The sequence below is a fragment of the Falco cherrug genome, chromosome 5 (assembly GCF_023634085.1).
Source record: "Falco cherrug isolate bFalChe1 chromosome 5, bFalChe1.pri, whole genome shotgun sequence".
Lineage (NCBI taxonomy): Eukaryota > Metazoa > Chordata > Aves > Falconiformes > Falconidae > Falco > Falco cherrug.
The window spans coordinates 57574079-57586996 of NC_073701.1; the positions used below are offsets into that span (position 1 = coordinate 57574079).

General features: G+C 45.8%; 1 protein-coding gene across 4 annotated transcripts in view; it reads right to left on the minus strand.

Annotated features, from left to right (window-relative positions):
- The window catches only part of PTPRB (protein tyrosine phosphatase receptor type B), a 69086-nt gene that overhangs the window by 52214 nt on the left and 3954 nt on the right, over positions 1 to 12918 (minus strand). For 3 of the 4 annotated variants that reach the window (XM_055710985.1, XM_055710984.1, XM_055710983.1), the window contains exons 3-4: positions 6265 to 6503; positions 652 to 928 (exon numbers count right to left, since the gene is read on the minus strand). In XM_055710985.1, coding sequence (XP_055566960.1) covers positions 652 to 928; positions 6265 to 6503 — 516 coding nt within the window. Of the gene's footprint in view, positions 1 to 651; positions 929 to 1095; positions 1366 to 6264; positions 6504 to 12918 lie in introns of those variants that run through there. The other variant, XM_055710987.1, reaches the window with a different exon arrangement.

The window sequence follows — 12918 nt, forward strand, 5'->3', positions numbered from 1 at the left end:
ACAAACACACATGCAGAAAGGGGGCTTTCCCTGGCAGCACTCTGGCAGGCTGCTGGCAATATTTTACAGCTAGTCATGGATATGACAGTGCTAGAGCTCTGCACACAACTGTACATCATAACACCTCACCGGTGGTATTCAAGAAAAACCTATCGCCAAGAAGCTTCAGCTTTACTTGCTGACTTGTAGACTATGGTTAGACTGAATAAAAGTATAGAAATGGGCTGAAATAGTAAGTTACCCTTGAACAGGATTTACCTGCTATGAAATAGATTGTACTTTTAAGCACAGTAAATAAGTTGGAACCTAAGGAAGTATGAAGCTAATAGTTTGCGTGAGCACGAAGAGTGTTAGGGGCTACCACTTCTTAAAGCATTCTGCTGGACGGCAGCTTAAAGGAGCTGCTGGGAGCACCCCCAGCCCTGACCCAGTCTCCTCACAGCACCTTCTCCTTAACTTCTAGCAGCGTTTATTTCTGGCGGTGGGGTAAAGTGACCTCAGGCGCAGCACAGCCACGTCCAGCAAACACCGTAGGTTTGCAGCAGCTGCCAGTGCATCGCCACCCTCCCCTTGCAGCCGGCCGAAGCAAGGGGCCGGGAAGGAAAATCGCGGCGTCCCTCCCCGAGCACCTGCCGCGCCCTCCGCCCGTACCTGTCCGCAGGGAGATGTTGACAGCTTCCCCGTCGGCGAGCGGCTCGATGCGGAGGTGGTACCGGGTCCCGGCCTGCAGGCCGCGCAGGGTGCAGCCGTAGGAGCCGTTGCCCGCGGGGGCGGGCTGGCAGCCGGCCGCCGCCCCGTCCTCCGAGCGCCCGCTCAGGCTGAAGTTGCAGGCGCGGCCCGCGGCGCCCCACCGCAGCCGGACGCTCTGCCCGGCGACGCGCCGCTCCGTCAGGTTGGCGCTGCATCCCGCCGCCTCCCCCGGCGCGGCCTGCGGACAGCGAGGAGAGCGCTCAGAAACCCGCCGGCCTCCGCCAGCCGCCGCTGCCCGCCCCCGGGCTCACCCGCCGACCCCGTCCGCGCTGCCCGCGGTGCCAACCCGCCCGCGCCCCGCCGCGCTCGCCAAGGGCGACCCCACCAACCCCCCCAGCCGCTCACCTTGGTCAGGGCCAGCGCCGTCCACAGGGCGAATCCCGCCCCATAGCTGAGCATCGCCGACAGTTTTTAACCCCGAAGACCCTCGCGGGGAGGGGAGGAGGGGCAGGGAGGCGGCGGGGGTGGGTGCGGGGTGTGGGGGCTACGAAGCCGAGTGGCGGCGGCGGCGGCGGGCCGCGGGGGCCCCCCGCTCCCCGCCGGGCTCCGCGCGGCGGCCGCCGAGCCCTCTGCCGGGCCGCCCGCTTGCTGCATGCGCTCGGGGCTGCCCCGGCCGCCTCGCCGCCTCCCTGCCACCGGGGTGGGGTGGGGTGGGGGGGCTGCCCGCCGCCCGCCCGCCCGCCCGCGGCTGAGGAGGAGCGGAGGAGGCGGGGGAGGCGGCCGCCGCTTCCCACGCTGCCATTCTGACCCGGGCTGACTGCCGGAGCCCTTCCCGCCGACTTCCGCAATCAAGAGGCTATTTCCTCGCGTCTCGCTGCGGGGGGCGAAGCGCGGCGACCCGGGACCTGCCGCCCGCCGCCGCCCTCTGCGCCCCCCGACCCGGGCGGCTGGCCCCGGGGTGCCGCCCCTCGCTCTCTGTGGGTCCCACCTTCCTCCCGGCTCCTCTCCCACCCCATCTTCCTTCCTTCCTCGCCGCATCCTCCCTATGGCAGCTCTCCCCCGGGGCTTCTCTCGCCGCGCTCCGCCGGGCTCACGGGGCCCCTCAGGCCGTGCCGCCGCTGGTGGGGGCGGCAGCCGCCTCACGCCGGCTGTGCCTCACTGCACGCCGCCTTGCCGTCCCTCATGGCTGCCTCTCCTCACAACCTCATCGGCCTCACCTGCAGCCCACCTTGCCTCGTGGCTGCCTCACCTCGTGGCTGCCTCACCTCGTGGCTGCCTCACCTCATGGCCACCATGTCTCGTGTGCCCCCTTCTCTTTACGCCTGCCACCCCTCACGGCTGTCTCTCCTCACGCCCGCCGCCCCTCACACCTGGCCCACCCTCCTTTTGGACTCAGCCATCACTCAACTGCCATTCCAGCTCCTGTGTCCCAAACTTTGACGTTTTTAGGGGTTAGCTGAGGCCTTATTTCTTTTCCCTGGCTTTGTGACATGGTGACTAGAGGCACTGTGGCAAGGAGAGTCCTGGCAGAGCCCGATGCCGAGCTGCTGCCCGCAGCCCCACACACCAGTAGAGGAGAAGCCCGTCTGTCAGCAGCCAAGTTATCTCAGCTTTTTGTTTTGTTCTGCATTGACTTGTGTCCTTGAAACAATTCCTTCCCACATCCCAGGAATAACTCCCAAGCTAAAATTACACACACCACAGAAAGCAAGAAAGTCTCTCTCTTTTCAGGCTGCACCAAACCAGCTGAGCGCAACTCCGAATTGGCTGGAACCATGGCACAGCTCTCTGTTTGTCATTTGTGCCCACTTCCTTATTGTTTACATTTCAGCCTCTTAAAACTCATGTATATGTGTATGTGGGGTGGGGTAAGGGAGAAGAAATATAGCCAGAAGTGGTTTAGACCTTCAGATACTCAAACAATACTCCAGCAGCCATGGGGTAAATTTGAGATTGCATAAAGAGGGAGGAATTTGACATTTACTTTCTTCAATGGGAATGGCACTTTTCTGCATCTTCCTGTACTGTGTGATATATGTGAGATTTCAACTTCTAAAAGCCACACCTCGAGCAAATTCAACATCACCTCTGTCTCACTTTTCCCCATTTTAGGGAGAAAAAGGTGCTAGGGTTTACAAACATTAGTCTGCATTTTCTGGAAGATGCTGCTGCAGGATCTTCCTGGGCATCAGCCTGTCAAACAAGGTACAAATGTCTGAAAAACTTTAGCTCTCATTCTTCTGTTCAGAAACCGAATGTTTGAGCACTCAGGGGTGTCACCTGCACCTGTGGAAAACTTCATCTGTCCCAGTGGAGCTCCATGCCGGGTCCTAGGGACATGGCACTAAAGGTGTTGGGCTTTACTCTGCAAAGCTCGGGATGATTCATAACTTTATGATCGTCGCCTTAAGTGATGACAGAAATATGTGTTTTTATTATGCCATTCGCAAGCTCATTACAGAGCAAGATCTCCCTTGGAAGAGATGTTTTATGTACTTCAGACAAAAGGAGGGACCATGCCCCAAAGAGCTAGCACAGTGATAAACAAACCATTGATGGAAAACACAAGATGTGTATATTAGACCTGAACTGGGACTAAAATGACATAGGTGTCTTTTAATCAGTTCAAGGTGAGAGAGTTTTACAGTGTAAATTCATCTTTAAATGATCATGCTTTTTGTACCTAATGGCATAAACCATGCCAATATTTTTCCAGCACTGGAGAAGAACAAATCTGAAGGCTTATCAGGATGTTTGGATTACTTCACACCCCTCTCTGAAAATGACAATATTCAGAGTAACCTGCTTTTTCTTGGAAAGTGGAGCTCACATTGTAAGGGTTTTTGAAAACATCCATAATCTGAATTTGCAGGGAAGATACAATTCAGATATGCATATGTAAGTTAGTTAAGTAGATGTAATATGTGAAAGGGAAAAAAATCCACAGCAGTGCAACTTGTAAGATTCAGGAAAGAAATTGAACCTACCACAAGTAAAATTTAAAGATTCCTGGAAAGCTCTGTCTGTTCTTCCAGCCAACTTAAGTTAAAGTGTGGAGAAAAGGGATGTTGCTGCTTGCTGCTCAGCGTTGCCCATAATTTAGAATTTCCTACTTTATTACTCTTACTCTTGCTATCACAAAATCTTTAAAACTACCTTTTTGTATATTCAGGAAAGTCCTGGTTTACTTTTGAGACTTCTGTATGTTACGCAGCACAAAGCTGCTGTAAGGGTGAGGTCTGACACAGATGTCTATGCCAGAACTGGAATAAAACAGGAGGGGTCCATCATTCACTGGTGGCAATATATTTATATAGAATAGCCAACACAATACAAGTAATTATTTCCAGACTGGTATTGAATAAATGGGCTTTTAGCAAATCAGCAGTCACACAGCCTTTAACACTTACTGATCTGTGTGGCAAGCCAAGAAACTAATTAAAAAAGAAAAAAGAAAAAAGAACTGGAAGTGAGTTTTGGGAGTGGCCGGACGTGTCTCTAATAGCAGGCTCCAAAGTCCCTTTCAGACACTTTCCCAAGGTTTCCTGACTTTTTTTTTTTTTTTTTTTTTTTTTTTTTTTTAACACCAACCTCTCTATGTCTTTCTAATCAAGAGGAAATGGGCTTTGCACAGCTTTTGTCATGGTTTGAAAGTGCAAGCTGCAGTTTTACTTGAAATCCAAGGCTGCTCTAAACCAAACATTTTGTTCGATTGAAGTGTCACCATTGTGTCCTTCCCCCAAAATGGGTATGCTCACAGACAAATAACATCAAGGCTTTGCTTCTACAAACAAGAGGACCTAGCCTGGGCAAATGCAGTTCGTAGAAGGTATTGTCTTCCTAACACCACCACTCAGGCTTACTTAGTCTATGTGTTTTCAAAGTATCATGTTAAATCCAGTTAATCCTTTAAAGGTCCCTGATAGTTTGACAAAAATGTTTTAAACTCTGCTCTGAAGACAGGGAGACAGAGACCAAAGATTTAAAGTTTGTGTGTCTAAATTCAAAAGTCCAGACCTGGCTGAAGGCTCTAAGGGACAGTTATTCATGAATATTACTTTTTTTTTTTTTTTCACAGATATACTTAGAGTGCTTATCCTCAGGATTCTGGCTTGAAAGCTTTGACCTACGCAACTTGCTCAGTGCAAAGCACGTGAATCAGAAAGTGAACCAGGGTAGGAACACAGGAGGCAGTACCTTCAGTTCAAACGGTGCCATTTCTCTAGCATCGGTGGGATTCTTTAGTAGGAGTGCTGGAGGCATCTTGGGTAATATCAGATTATACAGGACGTTTCTGTTTGGAGGAGACTAGTATTCTGGGCAGGAGGTATGCATGTGGATAGAGGGCATGGGGAAATAAGCTCAGCCTGCCTGCACAAAGCCAGAATAATCGTATTTTAAAACAACCATCTCCACCATCTATGGAACAGAGTGCAGCGCATCCATCATCGGCTCAGTCCCTTCCCCTCATCAGCACTAAAACAGCAGTGTCAGGGTCCGTAAACATTTGGGTCAACATAGTCCTGGGTGACACTACTTCTCCTTTCTCCCTGTCTCTAGTGATGTTGTTCATACCAGATTGCACAGATTGCTCTGTCCACAGCCTTCCCAAATACCAAACACATTTCTTAGTCTTACCCACAGTAACATGGACACCCAAAGTAGTAGCTGAAACAACATGTTTGCCTGCCCCAGTACACTGAGTGCAGTGTGATCTCCTGGAGAAGCCACCACAGGGAATTTAGGGATTTTCAGTCTAAACCGCTATGTGTTGATAGCCATACAGTGACCAACAATGTCCCGTATGCTTTAGCCCATGCACATCTTGCCAATGGTGATTCCAGATTTGCTCTCAGATTACTTAAGTGTGCCTTGCAGAAAGGGAAGACTAGAAACTGATGTGGAGGTACCGAATGCCCACCATTAGCTCCTATGGATGGGGCTGGCATTCCCCATTCTTCTCCTCTGCCAGGGCTGTTTGTGGTGGGAGAGGCAAGAGATCAAGAAATGGCTGTGCATCTCCACTCTGCTGGTCAGTAGATATGCTGACCAGGATCAAGGCCAGGGTTCTTGTAAGGCAAGTTACAGCATTCAGTTTTCACTTGTTTTGACCTGTAAATCATGTATGTAATTTTAGGACTCATTTATCCTAAATAAGTTCATAAAACACAGTGTGATTCTTAGAGCGTAATTAGAGCTAGACACTCATGTTGTGCAACAAACCAATGGCAGAGCCCAAGTCACTGACAGCAGATACCTGGGTTCCTGTGGCTCCTGCCACATCTGTGACCTTTCCATCACTCCTCACATATCCTCAGCATTTCCCTTGAGCTCAGAGATTTTCGCAATGACTGTGCACAACAGGATTGTGCTGTACAGAAGAGGCAGATTTTTTCTGCAGCTGTGCTTCTAGCAAAGGGCCCTATCAGCATGAACAAACCATCCCATCAAAATCAAGAACAAAGCTTAGCACTGTAGCTGCTTTTTTAGTTCATGAAACATCGACCTGTAATAGCTATCAGGCTCCACAGAGTGGAGCAGGCTTAATAAAAATCATTAATTCTTCTGCCTTACCTCTTCTGTGGTGCTAGAGTATTGAAGAGTAGTTGTTGGAATCCAGGCTTTCTCTGTTACTGCAGATTTCAAGTCGAAGTAGAGGTTTTCAGTAAGATTTTTACTGACATGTTCAGTCACATTTCTGATGAACATCTCTGTGCTACTCTTTAGCAGATTTTCAGGCTTAGGTGTAACAGTGTTTAAAGGGGGAGATGTAGTTCTAGTACTCCATACAGAAATGTCTGCATCAGGGAGACCTAAGACAAATAAAGGAAAATAATTAAAATCAGCTCTACATTTTTATAAACAATTCTTTGGATGCCAATATATGTGGCTGATATGACTTCTAGGAAGTTCAAGTGCATCTGTCAGTTCCACAGTTTTTTGTTTTCAGTGCAAACATATATTTTGCATCAATACCAAAGTCTGTGCAAAACAAAGGCAGAAGAAAATCAATTTCCCTGAATGTTCATACCATTCATTTTAAATACAGTCCATAAATGATTCTGAAGAGAAAGGTTGTACTTTGTCATTAATAGCACGTTTACACTTGTAGCTTTTTCACTTGCTTGAGTCTTACCAAACAGCACACAGTTTCAGCTTTATATTGTCAAACCCTGCCCTTTGTAAGTACATGGGCCAGATTCTCATCTGTCTTTTGTTGGTGTAAGTTTAAAATATGGCTTGTTCAAGATAATTTTTCAGGATAATTTGTTCAATATTTTTTTTTTTGTTCAAGATATTAATTCAAGATAGGTTCCTTGTGCCCATATGGGACATTCTTCTTGCTCCTTTAAATCACTCCCATGCAGATACCATGCTAACCCCTGGCTGCTTTCTTCCCAAGATTCAGCTAACATTTGTATCAGTTAACTGAAGTGCCTACAAATATAATGGTGGATTTGCTTTTTTAGTCACGTATCCTTCGGAGAATGCCAAAGTTGCAATTAGAGTGCAGGAAAGATTTTACTACACATTTTTCCTCCACATTTTCATGGCTCTTCCTCCCCATTGGTATGTATTTAATATCCTTTCTTTGTGGCTGTGAGGGCAGGGTTCAAGCTGTGGTGGCCTCTACATCTGGTAGCATCACATTTCAGCTAAGTGATTGGAATTACTCACTGGCCCCTTCTCCTCACAAAAAGCTGTCCTGCCACTGCTGTAGCACAGCTAGTGTGCATTGGCTCAATGCCCAAGACACTTTGTCTGTCCTTGAACTGGTGTCTCCAGCATGACAGAACCTTGTTTTGCTGCTGAGCCACTGGGCTGGTTGCCATTTATAACAATTTTAGTTCACAAACCCTCAAAAAAAAATGTAATGACTGGGTTAAATTGCAGCAGAAGCTTCCAAATGTAATTACTTGGTGTGCAATTATGATATCTTAGCAGGCCAATGTGTGGTTACCTCTTACCCAAAGGATCAGTGGGTCAGCTTCCATGAAGTCAATGTGATAGGTTTTTTTCTGTACATGTGTAAACATATATGTTAACATGTTTATATAAAGAAACTTGCAGCACTTTCATTTGCATTCAGAAATCAAAGTGAGATTGTAAGCCCTCGTAATAGACACCTTCATGCAAGTGTTTTCCTGTGCTTGACAGCACAGTATGTTCAACTGGTACACAGTTTTGGATCCTCCTGAAAAGGATTAGTTTTCTGGAATGGGTTGATAACCAGATTAAATATTTCCCCTCCTTTTATCTAACTGTGCTTCTCTGGGAATAAAAATCTCCAAGTCTCCATTTAATTACAACAAATGTTGATCAAATATTTTTTTCCAAATCAAGGCACTGAGAACAATACTACAGATCTAATTCTGCTCTCTCTTATACCCACACAAAGGGTTTCATTGAACCCTCAGGTCTGGTCCAACACTGCATGATCATCCTCACACTGCTGCATTTGCAGAATCCTCTACAGAGTGCCTATGGTGTAGAGTCTGCTCTGGTCCTACATCACATATCTTCATGGCCCTCACCAAAAGGACAGGGAAAAGTCTGGCAGGAGCAGCCCTGTGCTCAAGCTGTCATCAGCTGCCACAACAAAACCATTAGCTGACACAAGTCCTGACTTGGTCTACATTCCGTATCAGTCATTGTTTCTGGAGACCTCCTATTAATCAGGGGTCTTTGAAAGTCTGCAGTAGGCAACTAGAAATGCTAGCCCTAAAGACCTGGAAAGAATTAGGCCTGCTGGCTCTGTGCCTCTCAGATATCTCCAAGTTCAGAAGGGAGTAGGACTTGTTGATAGAAAGATGTCTAAAAAAAAGTGTATCTGAGTGATCAACAGCCACTTAGAAAAAAAAGGCCACTCAGCTGGGTTACTAAATATAGGTTTACACACCCAACTTAAAAACACATTAAAAAAAATATCTTGGCTTAATTTACAGACAAATAGCAGCAATTCCAACAGGAAGATGTTTGCATTCCAGTACAATTGTGCTTTAGGAAAGCTGCTGCTCCATAAAAGGGAAGCTGGTGCTGCCAGTGACATTTATGGGACACAGCAGCCAGAGGATAACCGGCATTCCTAGTGCAGGAGCCAAAGGGAGAGCTCGACCCTCCTGGAAGTGAAATGTTTGGTCCTCAGAAATGTTCCAACATCCTGAGGAGGTACCATGAACAAGCACTTGGTCACTATACAACCTGATTCCTTGTTAGGCTCAGGGCTACCCTGGGTTTCTAGCTGAAAGATCTTTCCCAGCAAAGACTAACAGTCTGTTATCTGTAACCTGTGGATGGAAATGGCTTCTGCATAGCACGGTGCCACCCTGAAACTTCAGATATACATCCCAGCACTTTCCATGTGTCCAACATCAGACTGACTAATAGGGTTCATATCTGCCCTCACTTCAAGAATTATATTCTTTTTCTAAGGAAAGCCACTAGGGTCCTAGCATAAGGACCCTCACAGCCCTTCTTCAATAGGAGGCACTTATAAAAGGAAACTGCATATTTATAAGACCCAAGCAAACAGATTTCTACACAAACACAACTTGAGTTACAAATTTTTAAACTAGAAAAAACTCACCTCCCATCTGGACATCAGTAAAGTACACAGAATTCTCAACAGTAGGGTCTTTCAGAAGTGTTTAGCATTGTTCTAGCAGTCTCTTTGGAAATCAGTCATAAAACTGTTCATGGGAACAGAGCTCCAGCACTGACACTGACTAGTGGCTGAATGATATACAGTGTGTGAACATACCATTGTAATCATCAGTAGCACACCCAGGAGAAATTATGACATTCTGACTAAGCGCATATTTCATCCATGGGGTGTACTGCAGACTGCCTCCATCTGTACAGCAGCAGGCCGCTTGCAAACAAAGGAAATCTATATGTTTTACATGTATGATGAGCACGAGCGCTGATTAGTTGTCAAGTACTGAGAACCTGACAGTGGTGTCTCCAGACTCAGACGAGTGAGCATGGTGCAGCTTTCTGAAATCTGCCTACCCTAAGTATGGTTTCACAAAACTAAGGCTGAACTGCTAGTGAAACATAAATGAATCAGATCTCTACTGTACAAGAAAAAAATAGTCTGTGAGACTGCATCTGACTTGCTGACAGCAAGACTTGAAGCTAGAAGGGGTTGTTTTAAGATCTCTGTATGTGCAGGACAAAATGAATTATCCTTTCAGTTGTCTAATTACTTGTAAATAGACTGCAAAAATGAAGACTCTTTAAAAAACATACTTCAGATTTCTCTTATACGTAGGAGTGTGACAGAAGAACAAAATCCACTAAATGTCCATCCTTTCCCATTCAGTGTAGACCTTTTAAAAACTGCAAAGTCTATGTTACTTGAAAAAAATTTACCTTCTTTATCTGAAATGTTGTAGAGTTAGCAATGTTTACATCTCATGTCAGAGTGGTCAAATGTCTCCAAACTCCACTCTCATCCTGAGCTGCTATTTTACTTGATTGTTTTTAAAATGCTGAAGTAGCCACTTAAAAGCTCTTTCATCACTGGTGGTAGCAGAACATCCCAGATAACTATGGTCATAATACCATAGCTCTATCAGCCCTATTTCTGGCACTCTGGATAGTCCCAGCTCACTCTGAAGTGGATTTTTGGTCACAGAAATGTATCTAGACTCCATTAACTCCATGGATGGAGCTCTGCTGAAGAAAGCTTAGAAAGGTAGCTACTATGAAGACACCTAGGACATGTTGCCTAAATATAGTTGCCTGGTGCAATCTGAGCTGCCCTAGGGCATCTGAGACATCTGCTCAGGGCTCTTATAGCACCTATGGGAGACCTGTCCCTTTCTGAGTAGGCAATCAGAGATCAGGTGGGATATCCTGGAGCATCTCAAATGATTGAAAGCACCTACATTGAGACAACTGAAATAAGCCCTTCCATCAGACACATACATTTAGACACCTAGAGGCTGAAACCCACTCCAGCTACTACACAGAGTTCCACACAAAGGGAGATAACATCATCATGAAAATTACCAGTATAATTTTCTGAAACTGGCATTTTTGTTAGCACTTGCAGCAGAAGATGAAATAGTAAAGCAGGACTTGCCATCCTCCTGGTTGCTCTGGGAAGCTGTTCGTATCGTTCCATTTTTTCCCTATGAAAGTAGCTGAGCTGATTTTGTTCTATACTGTCTGTGCTGTGGCTCACTGAGACTGAAAACTTATGAAAACCCAAAACCTAGGCTGAGCTGCAGATCTCTCCATTTCTTTTTACAAAATGTAAAAACACATTTGTCTTTGAGCTTCTCCCAGTATACTGTTGGATTGTGTACAAGGTCTTGTAATTATGTCCAAGGATCTGACATTGATTCCTTGCTTTTTCCAGGTGGAGCTGAGCAAAAGTGGTCAACCACGTATTGCTTTGAACAAAGAAAGAAGATTCAAGTAATTTTTGGTATTTCACAGGTTCACATCCATGTTAGCAAACTCTTGTACTTACAAAATCCTATAAAATAATAATGCAGGGAGAAAAACATGGGTTTGAGTGAATGTTTTTTAGGAAGAAATTTTGAGTCAGCTTGAAGGTTGAATGAAAATATTGTTTCTCACTGTTATAATTTATCCTGGAGAAATCTGTAAAGGTTACAGACACAACAATCCAAGCTGTTGTGAACCTAGAGATGGATTGTTGCAGGTATTACAAACACTAAAGGTGTGAAAAAATTAAAGCCCAAAGATATTAACATGATCACAAAAATGGGTAAGAGTTGTTGCCTTTTCTGTGCTTCTGCCACCTTTCTTTGGTGGTGGCCTGCTTTCCCAAGAGTGCCAAGAAGATACATGTGTCTTCCCTTACCAAGTTCTGCAGTTGCTACTGTTGCTCCAGTGGTTCAGAGCGTGCTCTGAGTGTGCACTGCTCTGGTCTCTTCTACCCTCCATCTCATCCACTGAAGCATCAGCAGTGTGATGTGAGCTCAGTAAACTCAGGTTCTGATATGAAGCAGGCAAACTGAAAAGGGGTTAAAGGGAAAAGCCCACATGAAACAGAAGATACAGGGTGAGAAACTGGGGCAAAAAAGGAGGAAGGACTGTGGTGGTAACAGTTTGAACATCAGATGGCACGTTGGGCTTTGGCTCATACGTAGTGTCCAATATTTTGTCTATTTTAGACTGCAAACAAAACAAGAGATAAGAAGATGCTGTATTCAGTATTGAATTCCTTGTCCAACTTGCTTTGTATCTTTGTAGATCCCATTATGGTTCTTAAGTTCTTGGCACATATCAGTAAGTAATAAAACCATTATCCTCGACAAAACTCTTTTGAATGGAGCTTTGTCTTGATATCCACAGTTCTAGAGCTTTGCAGCTACAATTCCTTCAGGAGATGCCCCTACTATGTATGATATGGTAGAAGAGAAATTCAATGCGGAGCGTCATGTTACAAAACAGTTAATGTCACCTTCTGCATCCAGATGGCTCTACAGGCTGTGTGACAGTCTCTAGATCTCAGTGAATAACTGCAGCTTACAGCCTGGACTTGTGTCTCCCTATTTGAAGTCATTCTCCACTTAGTGAATAATTTTTGGTCTGTAGTGGTTTTGTTGGTAATATTTGAGGTGCCACATAGTGTTGCTAATTTTATTGAAACTAAGCTACCCAGAACGAAAGAAGCTTGTAAGAACTGCTTACACAAAGCAGAAGTGGCATGGGTGTTAGTGTGTCAGCATTAGTGGTGCTCTGGGTGCTATCCAGACGTACAAGAGGAGATGGGGTTTGTTACACAATTATTTACATGCAACAATTTTTGCTCTTCTCAGTCATCCTGCCTTCTACTCCTTCACCTCCGCCATGTTTTCCTCCTCCTTGTTTCCATTCCTGTCCCTTTTGGATCCTGGGGTTAGAGAAGCTCTGATCCCAACAGCCGGCTAGTGAAAAGAAGGCCTTGGCCCAACAGAGTATTCCTCGCTCTGCCCAGAATCTCCTTATGAATTTGGTGAGAACTGAAGTATCACCACCTCAAGGGAGACTGACACCTCGTGGAGCTTCTTCACATTAGCTGTTTCAGCCAGAGACCACATTCAACCACGTGTTTGCCTGAGAAGGATTGTCTGTTGTTAAAGTCATCTCTGGCTGAACAGAGATGGGATACATATTTAAACTGATCCTGATTCCCACATAAAGTCAGGTCAGGATTGTAGCAAAAAATGCATATTCAAACACATCTCAGATGGCTGATTTGAAATC